The sequence below is a fragment of the Phascolarctos cinereus genome, unplaced genomic scaffold (genome assembly GCF_003287225.1).
Source record: "Phascolarctos cinereus isolate Bilbo 61053 unplaced genomic scaffold, phaCin_HiC Scaffold_9;HRSCAF=440, whole genome shotgun sequence".
In the NCBI taxonomy this organism is placed as follows: domain Eukaryota; kingdom Metazoa; phylum Chordata; class Mammalia; order Diprotodontia; family Phascolarctidae; genus Phascolarctos; species Phascolarctos cinereus.
In genome coordinates this window covers 110,666,618-110,693,026 of record NW_027556402.1, presented here as the reverse complement: position 1 = coordinate 110,693,026, position 26,409 = coordinate 110,666,618, and the positions used below count along the sequence as shown (strand labels likewise).

At 37.6% G+C, this 26,409-nt stretch overlaps 1 protein-coding gene across 1 annotated transcript in view; it reads right to left on the bottom strand.

Annotated features, from left to right (window-relative positions):
* Positions 1-26,409, bottom strand: part of TTC29 (tetratricopeptide repeat domain 29) — a 249,646-nt gene that overhangs the window by 80,568 nt on the left and 142,669 nt on the right. Inside the window, 3 exon segments of the mRNA XM_020993977.2 lie at positions 10,817-10,978; positions 10,981-11,044; positions 25,186-25,309. Coding sequence (XP_020849636.1) covers positions 10,817-10,978; positions 10,981-11,044; positions 25,186-25,309 — 350 coding nt within the window.

Sequence of the window (26,409 nt, the reverse complement as noted above, 5' to 3'; positions counted from 1 at the left end):
CAGTCACTATCCCCCCCCAACAACTCTGTGACAGATAATCAGAAAAATACAAGGAAATACAAGGCACCATGGTCATATTATCTGACTAGAAAAGTGCCTAAAATGATCAGATGGGAATAGAAGAGTTGACATATGAAGACAGGCTAATAAAACTAGACCTCTGTTCAGACAAGTGAAACATCGAGAAGGGACTGAAGCCTATAAAATCACAAGAGATAGGGAAGGAGGGAACACATACTTGTTCACTAAATCCTAGAATGTTACAAATAGGGAGCCACTCCTTAAAGCTTGGAAGAGGTAAATTTAATTAAAAAAGCATTAGCATACCCAGTAAGTAGTACACACAGAATAATAATAATGATGATAATGATATTTGACATATGACCCTTTGAAATTATCAGTACAGTTTACATGTCTTATCTTGTTTGTTCCTGAAAACTACCTGGTGAGCAAGTTACTATGGATATTATTATCTCCATTTTACAGATGATCAAAAGGAGGCCCACAGAAGTTGCTGAGGGACTGGCCCTTGCTCACACAGCTGGCAAGTGTTGGACATAGGACTGAACTCCAGTCTGTTGAGATTTCAAGTCCAACACATGCCATTGTACCTTACTGTTTCCTAAAACTTACGGAACTCATTACCTAGGAGGTGCTAAAAATTAAAAATATAAATCGGTTTAAATTGGGTTGAGATAAATTCATAGCTTGAAGATGATAAGTAACAATAGCTGACATTTATATAGTCCTTTAACATTGGCAAAGCATTTGATGTGCATTCACTCATTTGAGTCTCACAATAAGTCTATGATACAACTTTCCAGGTATGATGAGCCTCCCATTTACCAGATTCTGAGGCTTAGAGACTTTGAGGTGAATTTCTCAATGTCACAGAGATACACAACTAATAATAAAAACTGAAGATGTGTAAATATTTGAAGTAGGTACCATGGAAGATAGCCATGCCTTCTCCAAAAGTTTCTTTGGCATCATTGTCTAAGAAAGACACTACAAATGAGTGATATGGCAAATACATCCATCAGAGTGCATGAGTGGATTACCTGGCATTGTGATACCTGTTTTTGAACCTGACTCAAGTCTCTAGCCACTCTGATTTCATCCTTCACAGAGCTATAAAAGCAATTTTTCTTAAGCACAGCTCTGACCATATCATTCCCCTGTCCAATAAACGTCATTGTTTCCTTCTTAACTGCACGATAAAAGTCAACTTCTCTGTTTAGCTTTTGAGTTCTTTAACAACCTGGTCCCAATTTATCTTTCCAGCCTTATATGTGATCCCCTCTCCTGCACTTAGAGATCTAGCCAAGCTGGCCTTCTTTCAGTTCCTTACACATAGCACTCTCTGTGTCTTTATTCTGGACATCCCTTGTGCTTGGAATGTACTTCCTCCTCATCTTTGCCTGCTAGCACCCTTCACCACTTACAAGACAGAGCTAAAACACTTCCTTCTACACAAAGCCTTTTCTGATCCCTCCAACGCTGGAGTCCTCCCCAAATTACCTTGTCTGTAATGACCTTCTATTTGTTTTAAATGTATTTGTACATGTCATGGCCTTCATCCTGGAGGTCAGGATTGCTTCATTTAAAAAAAAAAAAGAAACAACCTTTGTATCACCAGTGCTTAGTACCGTGTCTGGCACACAGTAGGAATTTATTAAATGTTTATTGAATTGAATTTGCTTATTTCAAAAGTGAACAGTGATTATCTGTCATAGAGTAGTTGTGAGGTAGTGAATAAAGCACTGAACTTTGAGCTGGGAAGAAAAGATACTTGCCTTGACTTTCATCTTTATTTTCCTCATAAAGAAAACCTAAGAAAAGAAATGTTGTAGAGTAAGTAGGGAGACCTGGGGTTGGTACTACTTTTGGAAAATGAGAAGTCCTCTCAGCAAAAACTTATTTAATTCCTCTTCTTCTGTATATAGGCGCACTCATCAAAATAGTGCCAGGAACAGATGAGAAATGTGTTGTTTTCTTTTCATTGGATTTTCTACAAATAATTCTGCTTTTAAATATTTCCATGTAAATTTAGTTATGAATAAAATAATGGACAAAAGAAAAATGTTCATAGAAAGCCATAAGAAGTGATGCTGAGTCAATTTTGGGGGATTATTTTAATATTTAGTTTCCAATGTACTGGGAATCATTCCCATCTTAATGAAAACATGAGGGAAATGACAATAGAACCCTTTTAAATGGTCATTTAAAAATTCAGTTTAATTCAACCAACATACTAAGTCACTACTCCCACGCATCAGTCACTCTGCTATGTTTTGGAGATATAAAAACAAAGACAAAAATCAAACAAATCAACAAAAACAAACACAAAAACCTGAAACAGTTGATGCTATCGTCTTTAGTAGGCTAACAGCACAAACAGTGTGTGGGCTCAGGAAAATAAATCTGTCGACTATTCAGGATTTAGTACAATGAAGAGACTGGAAACCAGAGAAGCAGCCACTTGTGAAGTTACTGGGATAATCGAGGTGTCGGGGAAAGAAAGGCCTGGAGGATGGGTGTGAGAAGGCAAAGGAAGCAGCAGAGAGGAGAGAGGATGACTCAACAAACAGTACTCTCATAAGGATAGATTTAGAGCTGAAAGGGATTTTATATGGGGGCCTCAGACATATTTTGACATTAAAAGACTGGGAAACACTTGGCCGTATTATACAATACTTGAATGTGCTGCCATATTGTTCCCTAGCTGATTCACGTGTATAAGCCTTATCTCCTCAATTGCATAATAGATTCTTTAATCTTTTTTTTTTCCAGTGAGGCAACTGGGGTTAAGTGACTTGCCCAGGGTCACACAGCTCATGTCAAGTGTTTGGTCTGAGGCTGGATTTGAACTCAGGTCCTCCTGATTCCATGGCTGGTACTCTACCCACTGTGCCACCTAGCTGCCCCTGGGTAATAGATTCTTGAAGGGCAGAATGTCTTACACTTTTTGTGAGCCCTGTCCACCATGCTGGCCTGTAGGAGGGCACTTGGTGAACACTTGTTGCTTGATTGACTGAGTGAAGGTGGCAATGGAACCAGTTTTGCTCTTATAAGCCATTTTGAGAATGAAGTATGAGTCTTAATTTATTAAAATTATTTTACATCTACTTCCCCAGAAAATGTAGTTTTTAGATGGAAATGAATTTGAATGCTACTGGTAATTCAAATTCTTAAAAAACAGTAAATTGAATAATTCTCAAGGAGAGATGACTTTGATTTCCTAAGTTTTTTATCATGAATACTTTTATCTAGAGTTTTAACCGAAAATGTATACCTTTCAGTACATATGCAAATCTATTAACTAAATAAATAATGAGCTAGAGTTAGAATCATGTGATAAAAGACTACTGGACTAGGAGTGAAAGGATCTAACTTTCTGTCCTGGTTGCACCACCATGACGTTGGGAAATTCACTGAACCTCCCTTGCAAAATAAAGGGCAAGGACTCGATCACCTCTCTAAAGTTTCATCTAGCTCTTAAATTCTATGATCCTACGACATGCAAATAATTCATTAACTACCTGGGAATGCTTCTAAATGAAATACATTAGTTTACCCTCTAATACTTCAAAGTACTCACAAAGATGACCCTCTGGCCTTTAGTAGGTCATATGATTTGAGTGATTTTTCCATAAATTCTGATGAATTTGTACTAACTCAGCCCCATCCTCTCACTGGGTAAGCTTCATAGCTTGAATTTTTGAGAAATTAGGCTGGAGAAACAAGGCCATGGATTAGCAAAGCAATCTGGCCTGGGGCTTATTAGCAGAGCATGCAAAGCAACTGAGCTAATATGTATATGTATATGTATATGTATATGTATATGTATATGTATATGTATATGTATATGTATATGTATATGTATATGTATATGTATATGTATATGTATATGTATATGTATATGTATATGTATATGTATATCCATACAAAATACACGTATTTTATATACACATGCATACCTATGCATAAGCACATACACACAACATATATTTAACATGTATATACATGGTATGTCTCTATGTGTGTCTATGTATGTGTATATGTAGTGTATGTTTGTATATTTATATACGTACACACATATGTGTATATATGCACACACATTCTTTTTACATTCTTGAAAAAGGCCTGACATCCTAAGTGATAAACAGGACAAAAATTGTAGAAAACCTGCAAACTGTATGCTTCCTCATCATTAAAAGAAGGGGGTTGAACCAGATGACTGTAGGCTGCACGTGTGCAACACTCCCTAGTGTGGGCCAGCTAGCCAGATTAAAATGTAATTGGGAAATGCTAACAAATTAATAAAAATTCAATAAAACATAGCTAATGTTAATATGAGGTTTTCTAAGTTAATATGTGACCTGCAGGGATACTTACGTATGGTTTCCCTGTTTCTATTTGAGTTTTATACCATGAGACTAGAAACATCCCTGTATAATTCTTAGTTCACTTCCCAACTAATATTCCAATGATCTAATATCCAGAGGAAGCCAGATTCTTGGCTCCTTATTCTTTCCTGTATAAAATAATATTATGACATATATGAAATATAATATAATAATAAAATAAGATATAAAAAATTCATGTATAAAATAAACTAATAAAATAAAAATGTTATTAGATGATAATCATGGTGATAGCTAAGCATAGTGCACAGCACAAAGAAGGCATTTCATAAATGCTTGTTGAATAACTGATTTAATGTTGGCAAAACACTTTAACATATAAAATAAAAGTTTCATTCTATCCTTCATCAAAACTGATACAATATCCCAGTAAGTACTTAAATGAACTGATTAGAATCCCAATTCTCCCTTCTCTTGCTTCATTTGATCCTAACTGTACTATTATTCCCATTTTACAGATAAGGAAACTAAGTCTCAGAGGTTCTTGCCTATAGTCCCATAGCTTGTGAGTACCAGAGGCTGGGTTCAAACTTAGGTCTTCTCGACTCCAGTGATCTGTCCATTATACTGTGCTGCCTTTCATTTAAAATACGATGTGATTAATGGAGCTGGGACAGCACTTTGGACATTTACAGACAAAGGAAAATGTAAATATCTTCACAACTGGAATGACCAGTATTTTCAACAGGTTCCATACTCCATGTTTGCATCTTGTTTCTACAGAGCAACCAGGCATGCCAAAAGATGATGTGTATTTGGATGCCCCAAGGAAGCATATTAAAGAAATGCCCCTGATAGAGAGAAGAGCCGGGAAGTGGTTAATAATGTCGGCATTTACTGGCCGTAATTACACTTCTAGGTTAACCCCTATTAAGATGAATGAAGGGCACTTTTATTTCAGAGTACCACTGTTTTCACATGTACAGCTGCCATCTCCAAAAGGCAAGACATATTAATTAGCCTTTTATGTAAAAGAAATGAATTTCCCCTTGGTTGTAGAAATAATAGTTCTAGTAAAGAAAATATACTTTCTTCTACAGAAGTCCAAAGGAATCCACAGGAAAGCCCTGAGGTCTAAAGAATTGACAAATTTCTGGGGCTTTGGGTCTGAGTGTGTATGCCTTTTGGGGGAAGATGGTGGGGGTCTGGAACATATTTTAATTCTTCTTAAATTCCTCAATTTTGGTGGAGGTATTTTATCTTCCTCATTATTACCATCAGAAAGATATGCAATATTAACATCTTCCAACCCCTTCCAATTCTATTAGAATAAAAGGAAGGCTCTTAGTGTTTGCTGTGTTCCCTTGGAAAGACATAAAGGTGATGGATGATTATTGGTGAATGAATCATAGCTCTGTTTTATCTATAGACCTGAGTGCTCTCGCTGCTCTATTCCCTTAAGGGGATAGGTTCCTTCTGCTTAAAAGAATATTGCTGGCTCTGCGAGCTAATGATTTGTTTGGAGGGGTTGGAAGTCTCCAAGGGAAGGATGAAGGCACAGTTTTTATACAGCATCTTCCTGATCTTTGATCTGCCCTTTACTGAGTACACGGGAGCTCTTGGCAGCAAGTTTGACGATGCCTCTCCATAGGAGAGACGAGCTCCAAAGATCTGAGAACTCATCCGTTTGGCAAATAATATTTTCATGGCTCATTGCTTTGACAGTATCATATAAGGCCAGTGCTAACTGTCATAGCTTTCTCTCTCTCACATAATAATTGGATGATAATCAAGATATAATATTGACTCACAGGTATGGACATCTTTTCCCAAGGGAAGATAATAATTTTTGCTTAATTGGTGGTTAATGAAAATAATTTTTCAACCTAAACACGGGTGTACATGTATATAGTGGCTTTTTTTGTTTGTTTGTTTGTTTATTTTTTTGTTTGGGCAGAACCAAGGACGCACTCACATGAAAAGAATGAGCATTTTTCATGACACACAACTTTGTTGTCTAATTTAAATCTATAAAAAGAACTATATCAGAGCAGGCTATTTCTTCACTTGTAAAATGTTATAGCCCATCTGGGTGCAGTTCTGTTTTAGGTAGATAATATGAACCTACCACTTAGGTGGCTTTGTTTTGGTGGTAGTTTTGTTGTTTTTGTTTCTGATTGCAGATCTGGCCTCCCTTGTCTGAGAGTCAGATCTAGTGAAACAAAATGTTTCCAATGTATCCTTTGGTGTGGGAAGTCTCAGCACACCAGCACCATCTTTTAGGAGACTGTTAAATGACCCATGCAGGGAAGGAGATGGAAACTTATAAGAGTAAAGTGGAAGGCTTGAGATAGAAGGCACAGTAAGAATGAGGAAGAGACAAGTCGCTATGGACAGATGGAGTAACAACAAACTCATTCACAATGTGGAGGGACAGGGTGGGGTGAGGTGGAAACAGAAGAATCTTTTTGCTAAATGAAATACATAGACAGTGCCTTTCCTCTGCTAGACCTTCTACAGATCCCACATAGACTGACAAGAATTCCAATTCTTTTCCTTCGCTTGTTTCCCTAAGACAGGGCAGAGGTGGTGGAGCCAAGATGGTAGAATAAAGGCAGGGAATAGCTTGAGATCTTCCAAATTACCTTCCAAACAATATTAAAATAGCACCTCAAAACAAATTCTGGAGCAGCAGAACCAACAAAAGGATGGGGTGAAATAATTATTCAGCCCAAGACAATTTAGAGGGTCAACAAGAAAGATATGTCTCACTGGGGTGAGAGCGGAGCACATTTCCACCCAGGTTACCTTGGCAAGCCAGAATCAAGGCCCTGAGCCTTGGAACAAGCTAGCATTGAGGTCCTAAGCCCAGCTAAAAACCAGCTGTAAGACCATGAGCCCCAGTGCAAGCCAGCCATGAGGCCTCAGGCCCCTGCACCAGCCAGCCAGTAGCAGGTCATGGCTAGTGCAAACCAGCAGGAGGCTTTGGGGGTGACTGAGTCAGCAGTAGTGGCTGTTTTTGCACAAGCAAAACCAAATGCAGCCAAGATTAGAAGGGAAGTAGAAGGCTGGGGGAAAAATTTGCATTAAGTTTCTCTGATAATGGCCTTATTTTTGAAATATATAGAAAACTAAGTCAAATTTATAAGAATACAAGTCATTCCACAATTGATAAACAGTCAAAGGATATGAACAGGTAGCTCTTTTTGTGGTGTCCAAGAACTGGAAATTGAGAGAATGCCCATCAATTGGGGAATGGCTGAATAAATTGTGGTATATGATTGTGATGGAATACTTGTGCTATAAGAAATGATGAGCAGGATGATTTCAGAAAAACCTGGAAAGACTTATACAAATTGCTTCCAAGTGAAGCGAGCAGAACCAGGAGAACATTGTACATAGTAGCAGCAATATTGTATGATGATCAACTGTGAATAACAGCCATTCTCAGCAACACAACAGTTCAAGACAGTTCCAAAGAACTCATGATGAAAAATGTTATTCACATCTAGGGAAGGAACTGATGGAGTCTAATTACAAAGTGAAGCATACTTTTTTTTTCCTTTATTTGTGTGTGTGTGTGTGTGTGTGTGTGTGTGTGTGTGTGTGTGTGTGGTTTTGTGGTTTGTTTTTTTTTTTTTGGTCTGTGTTTTTCTTTTATGACATGACTAATACAGAAATATATTTTGCATGATGGTACATATAAAATTGCTTGCTGTCTCAGGGAGGTAGAAGGGAAAGGAGGGAGAGAATTTGAAACTCAAAATTTTTACAAAATGAATGTTAAATATTGTTTTTACATGTAATTTAAAAAAATAAAATATCATCCAAAGAAAAAAAGAAATTAAAAAAAAAAGCATTGACAACAGAAGGGAGCAGGCAAAACCAAAGATATAGAAGAGCCACAAATTAGATAGCCAATCCCCACATCTCTGAGAATTCGATCTTAATGATCTAAGTAAAATATTCTGCTAAAAACGATTAATAATTATAACATTGTCTCTGGATACTTGGACGTGCCAAATTCAACCAAACCATTTGTTTTAGCTAATTATATTTTTAAAAATATGCTTTTTTTTTGTTTTTACATTACAGATATTCCCAGATACCCCCTCTCCCAGTCCACCCACCCGATGATCCTTCACTTATGACAAAGAAAAAAATAAGTATCACAGTGATTGTGATCTGAAGGCATACTCAATATTCTATACCTAAAGTCTCCCACCTCTTTGGTGAAAGAAGGGAGGTGCACCTTGTCTTTTTTTCTGAGGCCTAGATGGCTATCACAATTACTTAGCATTTACAAATCATCTATTACTAAACTTTTTTGTTCATCTTGTTTCACCTTTCATGTGTGTGGAATGAGCTGTTTTTCCTGTTTTTACACAAAAGATGACCAGAAGACCCTTTTAGTGATGAATTAAGTGATATTCTATTGGCTTGCAAGAGAGTTAATAAAGCTTTCTAATTTTTAATAAATTACATAGGGAAACTCTAAGCTTAAAAAAAGTTTAACACAGATCATCCCTATAAGCTACATAAAAATGTAGGTATACATTTGTTCAGGGCAGCTAGGTGGTGCAGTAGATAGAGCACTGGGCTTAGAATCCGGAAGACTCATCTACGTGAGTGCAAATCTGGGCTCAGATACTTATTTAGTTGTGACCCTGGGCAAGTCACTTAACTCTGCTTCAATTTCTCATCTGTAAAAATGAGCTGGAGAAGGAAATGACAAACCACTCCACAATATTTACCAAGGAAACCTCAAATAGGGTCAGAAAGAGTTGGACATGATACATTTACATGGTGTGTATATGAACATTTGCATTTGCCTAAGGATAAATTAGATGATAATTCATTAAGTTTGAAAAAGATTCACAGGATCCTATATTTAGAACTGGAGAGGATCTTAGAGGTCCAATACCCTTCATTTTACAGATAAGGAAACTGAGGACCAGAGAAGTTCAGAAATTTAACCAAACTCACCTAGATACAATAGGAAATGGAGAAGCCAGGATGTGAACCCAGATCTACTAACCCCACATTTATCACTCCACTGAATCACTCACTGTGATTCCATTCAAGTTCCCCTAACATATGTTAAAAGTTTTGCTACATACAAATTTGATTTGAACCCAACTTTCCAGGAACACAATTTTTATGTAAAGGGATGCTCATATTTGTTATTGTATTATAGAACATGAGAGGTGGAAGGGACCTCTGAGACTTTCTAGTGCCACTTGTAACTGACCCAAGAACTACCAACAAATAATTATGCAGGCTTTTCTGGATGATCCCAAGTAACAAGTAAACTGCTACTCCACTCCACTCTTGGCTAGCTCTAATTGTTAAACATTTTCTTTATATTGAAATTAAACCTTCCTCTCTGCAAGTTCCACTCAGAATTTTTAGTTTTCCTCTATGAGGTCAAGAAGAACAAGTCTAATCCCACTGCCTACGTGTGACATCCCTTCAAACACAGCTATTTTGTCACCCGTAAGTTTTCTCTCCTGCAGGCTAATTATCCCTAACTCTTTTAACCAATCTTGTGAGGCATGGTCTCCATTATCTTTCTTAGCATGCTTTTCATCCCTTCTCAGGACCCTTACCAGCTTGTTCTCTCTAACATGACAGATAGAACTAGACATAATTATCTATTTTTATATTCTGGACACAATCATGCTCTTAATGTAACCAGAAATTGCACTAGCTGCTTTTAAAAGTTATTGTCTTGCATTGCTGATTCATTGAGGATGCTTTCCACTAAACTCCCCAGATCCTCATCACACAAACTCTTATGTGGTCCCATCTCAGGTGTAATTTTTCACTTTGCATCAAAGTTCTCAACTCCTGTTTCTTTGAGGCTAAAATCAGAAAGGACAAATGGGGTACAAAATCTCTTTGGAGAGAGGACATAGTTTGGGAAGAGGATTGTGGATACTTATTCAAAACTACAGAGTACTAAAGGAAAGTGGATAGAAAAAAATGAACATTAAAAGTAGTACATATTCATTACTAGCTTGGTTTATCATTGTCCTTTTTTTGTCAGTAAGAACAGGTTTTAAATGCATATTGTTTTATGGCTCAGTGTGTCAATGTGGTTTGTCCTTTGTTCTCAAAGAGGACCATGACATCAGGAAGATGATGACATGACTTGCAATTGAATTGGATTTGAGTGAGGCAGGTCTGTGCTCAATCCATGTGGGCAAATACTTTGTATATCTATAAAAGTAGTGTGGGGAATGAAGTTACCTTTTTAAATAGATCATAACTCCATTTTTCGTTGTGAAATTCCTTTAAAATCAATCAGAATATTATGCACCAAAGCGTATCTAACTTCCCTGTATAGCACAAGCTCAATTCAGGAGAGATTACAACTAAGCAAACATTTTAACCAAACATGCCATCAGCGCTTTGGAAATGAACATATTTCTTGATCTCACTCTTACCAACGATGGGTTCTGGGAAAATGTTGTTTCGGTTCTCCTTCCACGTCAGAAGGTGAGTGAGGCTATTGAAGTCAGCAGATTCTATGTAACTGTTGACTGCTATCATCATCTGGTGAGCCTTGGCAATTCCATAGTGGACTTTGGTCTCATCCACAGTGGGATATCCATGAACTCAGTGGTTGTATCAAAAGCTTGCTTAAAGAACTCGCAGGCTTTTGTATAGAATCCCTGAAAGCAAAAGAGAAAGGATTTCCTTTTATTAATTTCCTTTTTTTACCATTTCACATTTCTCCCTCCCAGTGCATACAGCCTAATATTGATTGTGTTTCAATCATGGTGTCTATCAACTCTTCAGGATTATGTTTTAGTACACTGCCCATTAGAATATGATTCTTCCTATGAAAAAAAAAAGTCATGATTGCTGCACGTGCTACATACTATGTCTACATAGTGGTAATTTTAAAAATGGGGGAAGGGAAAGACCCATCTACCTGGATGTGGTTGGAATTTTTTTTTTCAGGATAGAATTGGATGACTGTCACATGGAATATTTTGAACAGCTGCTATTTTCTGTCAAAGCAAAAGTACATTTTCAACCAAACTGGTTAATTGGTGCCAACAAAAAATAACTGGAATTCCCTGATGGCAGAGGCCTCTGCCCTTACTTTCTTAAATTACTAAGGTTCGGTTAACAGCTGGAGTAAGTCATGGATGACTGACAGCTGTCAGTTACCAACAAATTGCACCTCATTATGTAGTGATCTCTCAAATAGTGGCAATGATAAAAACAAAAATGTTGCCTTGAAAATCTCCCTTCCCCCAAATTTTCACTGGCTCCAGCCTACTCTAAAGGCAGGTAGTGGATAGAGTATAGGACTTGGAGTCAGAAGATCTGAGTTCAAATTCTGCCTCAGACTCTTATAAGTTGTGTGACTCTTCATCTGTAAAAATGGAGATAATAGTAACACTGATCTCCCAGGGTTGTTGTGAGGATCAAATAAGGTAATACGTGTAAAGCATTTGGCAATTCTTAAAGTGCTGTAGTAAAGCTAGCTATGACGATGCTGATAATGATGAATTTCCACTTCAGCCGCCTCCTTCCATTCTACTTCTCCCCATCATGTAAAAGCCCTGAAATCTTTACTTTTATCCAATTTTTGCAAAGACCCTCTGAAATCACCCACCTTTACCTATTCACTCAAAACTTTCATTGGTCACCAACTGTTAAAGACTCTTGCCTGTCCCCCAAACCCCTCTTTGAATATTCTCCATCTCAAAGCACTTTCACTAACATAATAGTACGTTAGGGAGTAATCTGTCAAGGACAGACACCTTGGAGTAAAGGTTTGTGCTGCCAATCTCAGCTTCCTCCCTTTGCAGTAAGCCTCCTGCCCCACCCCACTACTCCCCTCTACCATGAGACAGATGATGGATTTTATGCCAAGGGTTTCAGGCTGCTTCTCCAAACTATTCTATGATGGACCAGGATGGGGGAAAATTACTTGAAATACAGAGCTTTATTGAGTTTCTGAATCAGAATGTACTTGAAGACTTCAAGATCTCCCCTCCTTATTTGAAGAATGAGGAAACCAAGCCCCTCCAAGTCAAAGTGAGCTGCTGAAAGTTACCCAGCTGACATGACTCTTTTAACATTCCATCCAGCATTTTTTCTACTCTGCCACACTATCTACTAAGAGTGAAATGTGCTTGTGAAAATGCGTGGACAGATATTCAATTCTGCAGCAAGTACAGAGAACCACCAAACTCACAGAATGAAGGATTTACTGGCGAGAGAGATGAGGGGAATTGGGACTGATTTGACATCTAAAAGCCACAGTCATTATATAAATGAACCAGGTCTATACCAGGAGAGTGCACATGTTTCTCCCCATTCTTTTGGTGGTTCTGCCACTCCAGACTTTGTTTTGAGGCATTATTTTCAAGTTGTTTGGAGGGGAATTTGTGATCGTTCAGGTGAGTCCCTGCCTTTACTCCGCCATCTTGGCTCCATCCCATTCATGTTATATTTCTCAGTTAGCAGGCAACTAACATTTATAAAGTGTTCACCATGCGCCAGGCCATGTGCAAAGGCTGAGGATACAAATACAAGCAAGAAAAAGAAAAGTAAACTCTACCTTTAAGGAACTTGCATTCTAATGGAAGACTTGATATAATCAGTGCAAAAATTTAACCCTATCTTTGATGTCACTGCTCAACTGTAATTCTTATACCCACAAAAATTTTATCCCCAAACATTCAGATTTCAGGATTTTGTTCCGCCAACCTTCAGTGACAACTTTAGAATAAACTAGTCACTTGACAGATGTTATGAACTCAAATGAAAGAGCAATATTTTAATGTTGGATTAATACTCACTGCTATTCGTCTTGGAATCCTGAATATAATAACAAGACACAACTTTGGTGAGATCATAGACCTCCAAACAGAACTTGGATGGTCACAATTAGGAAGTAGAATTTCTATGAATTACTCTGATTCATAGAATTTTAAGTTTTCATATGAAACTTATTGGCTTTACAAATGTTACTGGAATCCTTGTGCTAATTTATAATAAAGTGTTATCTTATCTTTGCTGCTTGCCCTTCAAAGCTTGATGGATTAAGAGGTCCTGTTCATTTCTCCATTTCTCTCTCTCTTTCTCAACTGTTACTATTAATCAGTCTTCCGAGTACATAGCTATTGTAATATTTTCTGATCTCATGAAAGCAGAAAATAAGAACTCTTATAAAATGATAGAATCAATAAATACACTAATTAGTATTTTAGTTTAGCTCCATTTTACAACTGAGATCCAAAGCCTCTTGAAGGCCACACAGCTAATTAGCGGCAGAGATGGGCCATGAATTGTCGTGGCTTTTATTTGCTATTATTTCTACTGAGGTATGCTACTTCTCAAGTAGAACACAAACCTCTCTCTGTCTCTGTCTCTGTCTCTCTGTCTTCCCTCTCTTCTCTCTCTCTCTGTCTCTCCCTGTCTTCCCTCTCTTCTCTCTTTCTCTCTCTTTCTGTCTCTCTCTCTTTCTCCCCCCTCTCTAACTCTCTCTCTATCTCTTTCTCTCCTCCCCCTCTGTCTATCTCTCTCTGTCTCTACCTCTCTTCTCTCTCTCTCTCTCTCTCTCTGACTCTCTACCACTCTCTCAAAGAATATACACAATTATCCACTTTCTTTAATTGGATAACTTTAACTATAGCAAATCAGCATTGATATTTTTCATCCTAGATTCTATATGGAACAATCGAAAAGGAAAGAGATCATTTTATGGTTAGGATTGGGAGTGGTCTGGAGGGATATCTGAACCTGATTTATCATTACCAGGAATGAGCATGCCATTGGAGTCAATGAGAGTTTGGTCTAATGAGGACAGTAGTTGGTAATAATTGGGCGATGAATGGTTGGGGGACAGCCTTGTGGAGAGCGTTGAAGGGCGAGCAGCAAAGATTTTATGTTAGAAATGCTGTAATTGTTTCTGAGGAGAGACAAGGCTTTCAGAAGCCTACTATTTAAAAAAGAACAACACAACTCCACTTAGAATAAGTTTGAAATATTCTGAGGGCAACAGACTATTATCTACAGCAGATTAAATTGAAGTCAGGTATAAATTTAGCAGTGAACACTATTTAAATAAGATTAGTATTTACAGGTCTTTAGGATCATCTATTTCTGTGGGTTATAAACTTATTAGACAGAATGAACTATCTATCTGTCTATCTATCTATCTATCTATCTATCTATCTATCTATCTATCCATCCATCCATCCATCCATCCATCCATCCATCCATCCATCCATCCATCCATCCATCATCTATCTATCTATCTATCTATCTATCTATCTATCTATCTATCTATCTATCATCCATCCATCCATCCATCCATCCATCCATCCATCCATCTATCTATCCATCTATCTATCTATCTATCTATCTATCTATCTATCTATCTATCTATCATTTATTCTCCTGCTTGCTTGTTCGTTACATACCCTAGGTTTCTTTTATTTAGTGAGACACACAAGGATGTACATGTTTTATGGCTAATTAGGTTTAGTGATGGTGATTTGGCTGACCTTTATCTGTTTCCTCTCCTAGATGTGCCAGTTCAGTCTGACAGGTCTGTATGGTTGCATGCCAGTGGGTGGGGGCAGAGGGGCCAGAGGACCAAACCATGAACAAGAGAAATAGAAGTTGTAACTGTCTACCATTGTTACTTTTTACTCCTTTCTCAGAGTACTGTCTAGAATCCTTGTTTCATGACTGCCACTTAGTATAGAAATAACTTTTTAAAAAATGTAGACTATTTAAAGGGTGGAGTTCTTATTCCTCCTTTGGTCCTAATGAATGTGTCAGTAAAAGCAGAGTCGACATTTAATTTTACTAGAATTTAGGAATAAGTCTAAAGTTATATTTATCCAAGGACAGAATATGCTTTTTAGAATATTTTATTATGGAAGGAATACACACTAACTTTATTCAGTCTGGAAGAATTCAGTTATATACCATACATAATACATTTGGTTTGAGGCAGAATGATTGAATCAGGCTTTGGGTTAAAGTTAGAAACTATCTTGCGGCTATGGTTTATAAATACTCCTGTATTAGTTTTTAGATAAACAAACCTGCATGATAGGAGTGTATGTTTGAAAGGAAAATGTCTAGAGAACTGATAGCATATGGATAAATAGTCAAATGCACAGTGTTTCCCATCCACGTACAAACCAGGACTCTCAGTGACACACAAGATTGAATTTGTCAACTGATAACAGCCTTTCTGCTATTTTTGGACAATATGAAGAAGTTAAACAAACAAGGATAAATTTCTCTTCTGTCAAATATCCAAGGAACCATAAATCTCAGGTTGGAGTAAGTTTTTTTTCATGGCACTATATCATTATGATAACCCTAAGGCAACCTAAAATCCAAAAGCACCTTCTGAATTGCCAAAGACAAAATGTATTTAGTACCACTGTGGTACCAAGCACATTTTATGGTGTTTTCAGTTTTGTTTTGTTTTGTTTTTTAACACTGGTGATTTGATTGAAGCAAAAAACTCATAGTTTTGCCCTTTGGGTCCAAGTACAACACGTCTACATCCTCTTCCTTATGATATCTTTTCAGATCCTTGATGGCTGCTTATAATCCCTCTAAGTCTTTTCTTGTCTAGGTTAAATACCCCCCAGTTCCTTCAACTGATTCTTGTATAGCAAGATTTTCTGGCTTTTCACCATTTTCACTGCCATGATTTGGATGTGTTCTTCAGCTAACCAACAGCTTCTCTCAAATGCTGTTCCCAGAACTGGACACACAGATCCAGATGCTTTGAGCAGGACACAATTAGTGGGCCTATCACCTTCCTTGTCCTGGTATTTGGAACTGCTAATTCTTTGAGCATTCTTAACTTCCATTCTTCAAGGGCTGGCTTTTCCTATAAAATTTCATCCCATAGAATCCTATCTGTTTTTTCTCTGAAAATTCTGAATTCTACTCTCTCAAAAATCTAGAGTGCATATCTCACTCTACCAATGTCCATGTCGGGCTTTTGATCCTTTTTATGATCTCTTCAATTCCTATTTTTGTCCAAGTACTCTGCAGTATATTCCAATGACAATAACATTTCTATTTTTTGTCTTTGTTATTCTTCACTCAAACTGCTCTCCGTTATTTCCTTTCTTCTCATAATTTTTTAAAAATAAGTTTTTTGTTGTTTGTTGCATAATCATTGCTCTTCCTTCTCCTCCCAGAGGGCCATTCCATGTAATAAATAATATTTTTAAAGGAAAAAAAAAGAAATCAGCACAACTAGTCAAAAAATCAAAAAAGCCTGCAAATATGTGCAATGTACCACATTGATCGATCTCTCACCTCTGAAAAGGGGTGAGGATGTCTTCTCACATCTCTTCTTTTGAGTCATGCTTAGTTTTTGTAATTTTCCAACAAGTAATTTTGATTTTTTTTTGTGGTTATTTTTTCCCGTTTACGTGGTTTTTGTCATATATTGTATTGAACTCTGTATCAGTTCATGTAGATCTTCCCATGCTGCTCTCTATTCATTACAGTCATCATTTCTCACATGTAGCACAGTAATTTTCCATTCATTCATGTAACACAATTTGTTTAGCCATTCCCCAGTTGATGGCATTCACATGGTTTCCAATTTTTTACTATCACTAAAAGTGCTGCTAGAAATGTTTTGGTGCATATGGGGATTTCTTATTAATAGCCTCCTTGGATAGAAGCCTAAAAGTATCATCTTTGGGTCAAAGGCTATGAACATTTTGGTCTCTTTATTTGCATAATTCCAAATTGCTTTCCAAAATGCTTATATTAATTCACAGCTTCACCAACAGTACTCTAGTGTGCTTATCTTCCTACTAACTCTCTACCGTTAATTATCTCATCTTTTGTTATTTTTGTCAATTTGCAGGGTTGTCTTAATTTGCACTTCTCTTGTCATTCATTACTGATTTGAAGCATTCTTTCATGTTTGTTAACAGTTTGCAATTCTTCTTTTGAGAACTATTTGTTCATATCCATAGATCACTTATCTACTAGGGAATTTCTTTTGGTCTTACTTGCTAATTGTCTTTATTATTTTGGGATGACAAACTCTCATCTGAGAAGTTTAATACAAAGATTAGATCTCTGTTTCTGAGTACTCTACAGTATATTAGATTGTTTCTCTTCTTAATTGAGGTGCATTAATTTTGTTTGTACAAAATTCTCATACCTTCTTAATATACACTTATAATATATGCACTGAAACGTCATTGCCCCATTTTACCTGTCCCATTTCTTTTGAATGAGGTTTATTTTACCAGACTCACATTCAAGCTGTGAATCTCAACCCAAAAAGTTCAAATGATACTTATGAGCTGAAATTTACCTTCTTGTGTTAGGATCTGTAGTTGATATTATTTGTTACTTATACTTTGTATGTTTGTATGTAGGCATCTGAGACAATGGGGTTTTATCATTGACTCCTTTCTTGGATTTTGTCTCCTGTAAAGTTTTGGGTCTCTATTGCTTTTCTTCTTCCTACAAAGTAGCTGTTTTCTCTGGTAGCATGGTTGGTGGTTACATCTAAGACAGGATTTAGACTCAAGCCACCTTAATTCAAAGACCAACTCTCTCTCCACTATACCATCCTGCTTCTTGACAAATACGTTCTTCCCATATCTTGTTTACAAGGTACACTCCATTCCTGGGACGGAACCTGTTATGCCTATATTCATAGGAATTGATAGTCCAGAAATCTGTATAACATTCTTGGACAATAACTTCTCAATGAGCTGTTCATTTTCCCAAGATGATTTTCTCTTCTGAAGCCTTTTGTTGTCCCTATGGTCTATCCTGGAATTGGCTTTCCTGAAAAAATCTCCAAGGTAATTTTGATTTATTATCATTTGCCTATTGTCAGAGTACAGGTGCATGACTTTCCCCAAAATTGCTTTTCTACAAAATTACTAAATTAAAAACTAAAGCAACCTTTTTTCCTATGTTATTTTTCTTGCTCTCAATAATGTAATCTTCACCATCTTTATATCAATATCTTTTGATTTTTAAGCAGCATTCACACATCTCTTCCCCCCCAGTATCAGGGACCACTTAAAACTGCTAGACAGATTTATCCCACAAATTCACTTCCTATGCACTTCACATTCAAATCTTGACATCTTGTGAGCTTTTAGAACTTTGGTGTTAAACATAATGAAAACTAAGTTGTGTTTTCACAACTATAATCATAAATAGGACTTCTCATTTTTGTTGGCTTATTTTCAGATTTCCTGTGATGACAGACACAAAACCATGTGTTGGCCTTCTAAGCGCTGGATGATTAATACGTATTTTTGTGAAAATTCCAAAGGGGGTAATGTTATTATTCTGTATCATACTGACACATAAAAACCAACCTTGGAAGTAATCCTGCTCGTGGACTTATAAAGGGATTTTTTCTTATAAAACACAATCTGCTTTCTAGACTGAGAAGACCTATGTCTCTGAGAAAAATGTTAATTGTAAAGAAATAGAATACTCTGCAACTATTAAGTGTTCCCCAAAATTGGTTTGAATATATTTGTAAAGACTTTCACTAGACAACAAGGATAAAGTAAATTGATAGAATAAAAATCATTCAGAAACAACTGAAGATCAGGGCTATGAAATAATTTAATTTTACCTTATTTATAGAGAATGGACTCACGGGGAGCTAGGAAGGATGCTTAAGAGACCATCAAATCAGTATATTATCCTATCTCTTAAGAATGAGAAGAAAGAGAAGCAACATGGCTATTCCATCAAACTTCAGTAACCAAGCGTTAACCTTAACCTCGGTACACCTTTCCTTTTCATGTTTCTCAGAGCTCTTCACATACCAAAGAAGCTGCAGATGGATTGCTGAATGCTTTGCTTCTTCCAGACAAAAATACCACTTTGTAGGACTGTTTCTATATTTAGCATTTTATCCCTAGCAATATACTAGGACATGGAAGTCACGGAAAGCATGGAAAGTGGTTACTGCTAAGTCAGAGAGATCTTTGCATGGGGGAATTTCCTGAAAGTTGAGCAGAAAGGCCAATACAAGGTGCTAACTGATCACTGATTCTCTGAAAAGCACAAGACCTCAGAACTTACTGTAAAAATGGGAAAGTTCATGGGGAAAAAAATCACCTAGTCTCAAAATCACTTAAAGAATTTAGCTTACTATTATATAATCTGCTGTTGTGCCTGGTTTCAATTCCAATTGAACAAAATGCCCTTCCCATCTAATCATGACCAGTTGCTAACTCAAACCTTGACTGACACCACCTCCCTCAGCCTCTTCTCCCCTCTAATTGGAGGGATGGAAGATGGAGCAGCAAATTCCTCCCAATACCTTCCTTTAGGGAGGACAGAAAATAGACTTCAGCTCACTCCACTCTGCATCTGCTGCTCTGCCTGGTTTCAACTCCACTGAACAAGATACCCCCTGGTCTTTCTCCCCTATCCCTGCTTTTTTGCCTCTTCTTTTTTGGTATATTACCCTCACCAAATTAGATTGTAAGCTGCTTGAAAGCAGGAACTATATTATTATTATCATTATTATTATTATTATTATTATTATTATTATTATTATTATTATTATTATTATTGCCTGGCACATATGTAGTAGGTGCTTAATAAACATTTATTGGATTTGATTGGATTATACAATGTGCTGCTCATTGAGTGCCATTAAAGCCTAAAACACAAGTACATGTTTGAGAACAAAGAGTTTGATTCCTTTCTCTAACCACTTTCAGAATCTATTCATTCCTTTATTCACTCGGCATTTATCAAGCATCCACTCTGTGCCAGTAGCCATGCTAAGTATTGTGGATTAAAAAAAAGAAGAAGAAGAAACAATTTTTGCCCTCATGAGATTACTTTTTAAAAGAGAATCATAACTAACATTGTATATAGCACTTCAAAGTTTGCAAAACATTTTACATACATTATCTCTTTGAGATATCACAATCTTATGAGGCAGCCCTAAAATATAGTCCATCTATCAATGGAGAAACTAAAACTGAAGGTTTTGCCAGTGGTCACAAGTCAGAGGCAGAGTTTGAACCTATGTCTTCCTGACACCAAGTCTGCATACTATCTCCACCAAAATGCGGCTACCCAGAATGGTGCCCACTGTACAGTATGGAAACTTAAGAAATGACATTTCTTGGAAAATCCTGGAAAAATATTAAGTGATCTAAATAATACTGAACATCAAGTCAGTAATTCATTCTAATTTTGTGTTTTTTATTTGCATTATGGCTTTGATTTTTGATGGATGATTTAGATTGTCAGTTGATAATTATTTTTAAAATATTACAAACACATGATCAAAACTGTTGCTATAAAGCTGGAAATTATATAGAAAATCACAGTGGAAAATTGGCAGATCCTCTCAGGGTTCTGCCAATGTCCATATGCCTCCTTACTGGTTTAATCGGCTCCTATGAATCATCTTTATTTTCTCCTTCATCCAGACTACTGTTCATATCAAATACTTGGGCTACCAGAACTACGCGGTGTACATAATGTACAGAGATCATTATAAGACCACAGAATTCTTTTACTTGTGATCACAGCAAAAGATTTGGATAGTTAGCCCTGGAGACAATTTCCTGTCATCCTGAATGATGGTAGTATTACCTATTCTTTTTAATTTTTTCTATAGAAAAACAAAACAAAACATTCTTATAATCTACAAATGCTCATAAACTAAAGAAAGGAAATTTAGAAGAATTATTCTTTGCTGAGAGAAGGTTCATAGGATTAAAGTGATGTAAGTTATTACCTGGTCTGTATTATAAGATTAAAGGCAATTTGCAGAATCTGTTGGAATTATTCTTGAGAATGCCCACAATAAAGCATTCAACTACCTTTAACTAAAGAAAGGTAGAGTAGAAAACATTCCTGTGAAAGGGATTGAGACCCAAGGGAGTCCTCGTAGCTCTTTGGAGGATGTTGCATTCTGAATGGGCCCAGATCACAATGTTCTTATTCACAGTTAGAATTTTGGATATTCTTGAAAATGGACTTATTGAAAGCTGCCAGAAGGTGACCATCTTTGCAGAGAATTATGGAAAGATGAAAGCACTGAATGCAACGTGTTCTATATGAAAGCTCTTTGCAAATTATAAAGGGCTGGTGGGGAACCATGAATTTCTATGGTTCCAACTGCATTCTGGTTATATTCATATATATTACATATAGGTTATATATACCTATAAATCTATACTGTCCATTAGAAATTACTGTTTGTCTATAAGCTTCAGAAGAAAGGGCTGCCATAAGCAAGTTGTAATGCAAATGCTCAGTTTCCAGAGTAAAGGAACAGTTGAGAACCAGCGTAGATTTGTCTAAAGTTTCTTGTTTGGCATCTAAAGCTTTTCATAACCTGGCTCTATCCTGCTTTAAGAATATTAGACTTTCTCCCATCTACACACCCTAATGCAGCCATGTTGGCTTATGTGCTCTTCTTTGAGAGTTACACTCCATCTTCTTTCCCCAGGCCTCTGCACTGACGTCCCCCATGCCTAGAATGCACTCCTTCTTTACCCGTGCCTCTGAGAATCCCTGGTTTTCTTCAAGAATCAGCTCACGTTTTTGGAGGAGGCTTCTTCTGTTTCTTCCAAAGTACTAGAGGCTTTCTTTTCTCTAATGCTCCCTTTCATCTATTCTGAGAATACCTTCTATGAGGCTATTTCTAGACATGTGTCCTCCATTAGAACGTGAGTTCCTTGAGGGTAGGGACTGTTTTGGTTTTTTTTATTTTTTGGTTACCCCTAGAGCTCAGTACAATGCCTAGCATGTAGCAAGTGCTTAAATGTTTGTCCAATGGTTGAAAAAGGAAATGGGACTCAGGATTAGTTCGAAATGGATTTCTATTTCCAGCCCTGAAAACTCCACTTAGCTCCAGTCCCACACCTCCAACTACCTGCAGGAGTGCATGTTCCATTGGCTGTTCAGATTTCGTCTATCCTAAACTGAATCTACCTTCTACCAAATGTACTGTTCCTCTTTCCAACTTTGTAATTTGTCTTATCATTATCACTGGCTTAAAACCATTGACATCTTTCAACTTCTTTTTGCTTTCCCAGAAGAAACTGACACCTCCAGTTAGGGTCCGTATTTCGTCTATTCTACCTCTCAGTTTCTCTCCCAGCTATGATCTATTTCTATTTCCCATGATCACCATGCTAGCTCATGTCTTCATCAATTTGCTCTTAGACCATTGTAATGGCCTCCCAAATGGTACTCCATCCTCTGTTTGTCTTGCATTCTCTCTGTCTTTCATTAAACAGGGAATTAAGAAGAGCAAACTTCCTAATGCAGAGTTCTGATTTTAAATAGTGCCTCCTCAGAAATCAGATATAGTGCAAGCTCTTTAGACTATTTGGAGTCAGGAAGACCAGAGTTTAAATCCAGCCTCAGACACTTACTAGCTATGTGACCCTGGCAATCCACTTAACCTGTTTGCCTCAGTGTCTTTCATCTGTAAAATGGGGATGATAATAATAGCACCTACCTCCTAGGATTGTTGTGAAGATCAAAGGGGACAATATTTATAAAGTGCTTTACGGTGTTTGGCACATAGTAAGGGCTACATAAATGCTAGTTCTTATTAATTCAATACCCTCTACTATTTGTCTCTATTTGCCTGTGCTTGAGATACAGTTGGAGAAAAATCTGGGTGTTTTGTCAAGTTTCTAGACCAATGGGAGTGAGTGAGGCCTGCTTCTCCAGTCCTTAATTCGACAAGCATTTATTAAAACCTACTGTGTGCAGAGCTAGGTATGGAGGGAGATGTAAAGTTTACAGAGCAGCAGAATCTCAGCCTCGGAAGGGGCCACCAGAAGTCATTTGGGTCAGCCTCTACTCACTACAACTTCCTGACAAGTGATCATCCACAGGATGCCTAATGCCTTAAACCCAAATCACTCTAGTTCATTGATTGGCCAACACTAGGTCCCAGGCCAAGTCCCACTCTTTGGGCCCTGACTGGCTCAAGGAGAATGTAAACAGCAATTATTCCTGTTTTGGTCAGAAACCCTGAAGGCTTCCCTCCCAGACTGGATTTTTTTTTTATTTGACTTGGTAAAAGACACCATTCTCTTTCTCATTCTCACTTAGCCTTAATCACTAAATGGACATTGCCTCAGTCACATTGAGACCTGGGAAAGACCTTAACTGAAAAAGACCAAGGTCTCCCACTGCATCCAGGGCCATCTCCAGTGGTCCTGATCTATATCTGGCCACTGGACCCAGAGGCTCTTGAGGCTGATGACTTCGCACAGCCCTCCCTCACTTAAATCCAATTCACCTGCATGTTATGGCATCGCCTCCCTGAAGTCATGGTCCTTTTCAAGGATGAAGGACAAACACAAACAACAAGGACCTCCAAAGAGAGGAAGGCGCCACCTTGGAAGCAATCTGTTCTATTACTGGACAATTCTAACCTTCAGAAATTTTGTCCTTGCACTGAGATTCAATCCACTTCTTGGAAGCTTCTATCCATCCATCTCTCCTCCAGGAGGGCCCTGTCCTCTAGAGCCATACTGAAGAAGCCTAACTCTTCTCCCCATGACAATCTTTCAAACATTCAAAAAAATTATCACATACCTTGCAAAATCTTCTCAATTTAAGATTTTCAAAGTGCTTTACAAATATTATTTCATTTTATTCTCACAACAGCCCTGGGAGTTAAAGTGCTATTATTAACCCCATTTTACAGAGGAGGAAACTGAGGCTGATAAAAGTTAAGTCACTTGCCTACGATCACACAGCTATTAAGTGTCTGAGGCTGGACTTGAACTCAGGCCTTTCCAAATCCAAATCCAGCACTCTATCCATTGTACCACCTAGCTGCCTCTTTTTAAACCCAAATATAAATTTCATCTTATGAAATCTGACCCAACATTCTAGTCAGTTGATCTTTTCAGGTCTTGTCATAAAGCTTGCCAGCCTCTTGACTTTGTGTACATTTTTTAAACAATTCATCTATGTCTTCATCCAAGTCATCCATAAAAATGTTAATCAGTACAAGGTTAAATGTAGACCTTTGGGCTCTCCACTAGAGATATCTTTCCAAGATGGTGCCACTCCATTGGTGACCCATTTGGGACCAGCCATTCAACCAACTCTGAATCTACCTAATGGTCCAACTCTAACTTAAACTTATCTTTATTTTTCTCAAGACAAGAATCAGAGACTTTGTCAAATGCCTTGTTAAAATCAGTGAATTATCAGTAATTATCAGTAATCTCCCAACTACTGGCTTAGCCCTATGTGTATATGAAGATAAATAACAAAAGAAATGAGCTTAGTCTGGCCTGACCAGTTCTTTATTGAGACATGCTAGCTCTTTGGCATCACGGCTACCAGTTCATGATACTTGGTAGAGTTTTGTCAGGAATCAAAGACAAGCTCAATGACCCATATTGTATGGACTCTACTTTCTTCTCTTTGTTGGAAACTGGAAAACATTCTTGTGGCTTTCCTCCTGTTCTCCACCATCTTTCAGAGATGACACACAATTTGTTGTCAATCCTAGATACTAGTTCTTTCTTCCCATCGCCCTCCCTCAACAAGTTATTTCAATGATTTCTCTCCATCTTAGGTATCAGTTCCTCATTAGACATTTCTGTTCTAAACTTTTCAACCAAAGGGAAGAGATAATAGCAAAAAAAAACCCTTGCTGACTCATGTCTGGTAGACTTACTAAATTTTGTAGGCAGAGGGAGAAGGATTAGTATAATATGGTGAGGGTCAAATGGGGTGGGAGAGGGTAACATTACCCTGGTGTGACTACTCATTTCTTCCTAAAAATACTCACTTTTGCATTGTAAATGTCCCCAAGCATTGTACAGGCTTCTACCATTCTTCTTTTTTGGTAAGTATTTTTTGCAATTTCCACAACTTTTTCCAAGAAAGTAAGGGCTTCCATCATGTTTCCTTGGCTGGAATTGAATAACAAGAGAAAAATTCCCGAAATGTGGGTTAATAGTGATTAAAGACTGATCTTTTATCTCCCCTCTTCTTCTCTTCTGGTGAGTCTGGAGTTTACTCAACCCCTTCCTGTCCTATGTGTGGCAGTTAAGAAACTAAATTTTGAATTATCCCACCCAAGGAAATTTTCCAGGACTTGAGATATAGTTGGAAAAAAAAATTGGATATTTTGTCAAGCTTCTAGACTAGTGGAAGTGAGACCCAAAAAAAGGTACAATGCCCATGTGCCAGAGGGAGAAATCAGGACCTTCAGCCTGTCTTGTTTTGTTGAGCTTCTAGCAAGAGTCTTATCACCATGAAGATCTGTGGGTAGACTAAGTATTGCTACATGAGAAAGAAATGCTGTCTCTAAGCAGAACAATAGAAAGCTCTGGTTCAATCTGCAGTACTAATTCCTGGCATAAGGACACAATCACAGTTTGGGCACTAATGATTCCTTCATCAAGCTCAAGAAACAACAATCAGTCAGAAAAGTAGCAAGTGCCTTCTAGGTGCCTAAACCTATGCTAGGCTCCGGAGCTACTGCAAGGAACTTTCTTCTCCTGGTATTGTAGGACAACCCATAGCCCAGGGGTGGGGAACCTGCAGCCATACGTGTGAGGCCACGTGTGGCCCTGTAGGTCCTCACTTAGACTCAATCCAAACTTCACAGAACAAATCCCTTTAATAAAAGGCTTTGTTCTGTAAAACTTGGACTCAGTCAAAAGGCCGCACCCAAGAAGGGCCTGACCATTCATCCACTCCATCCCTAATTTATTCAATACCATCTCTGATTTATTGTCTTCTCTTACCTAGACATAAGATTATAAATTGGTCAGATATATTCCACATGGTGGAAGAACATGGCTGTGGGATCCACCACTTGTGTGCTGATGGCCCAATTCTCCCCTTACAAGTAATACAAATGTCTTGGCTAAGCCAGAGTGGTGTAGAGTCCTGAATCCTCTGACTGAGGATAAGAAGCTTTGTATTTACATACAAATGAATCTTCTCCTTTTCAAAGTAGCCACTTTGGTGGGATTATATACTTATTCAAATAATACTAAGATTG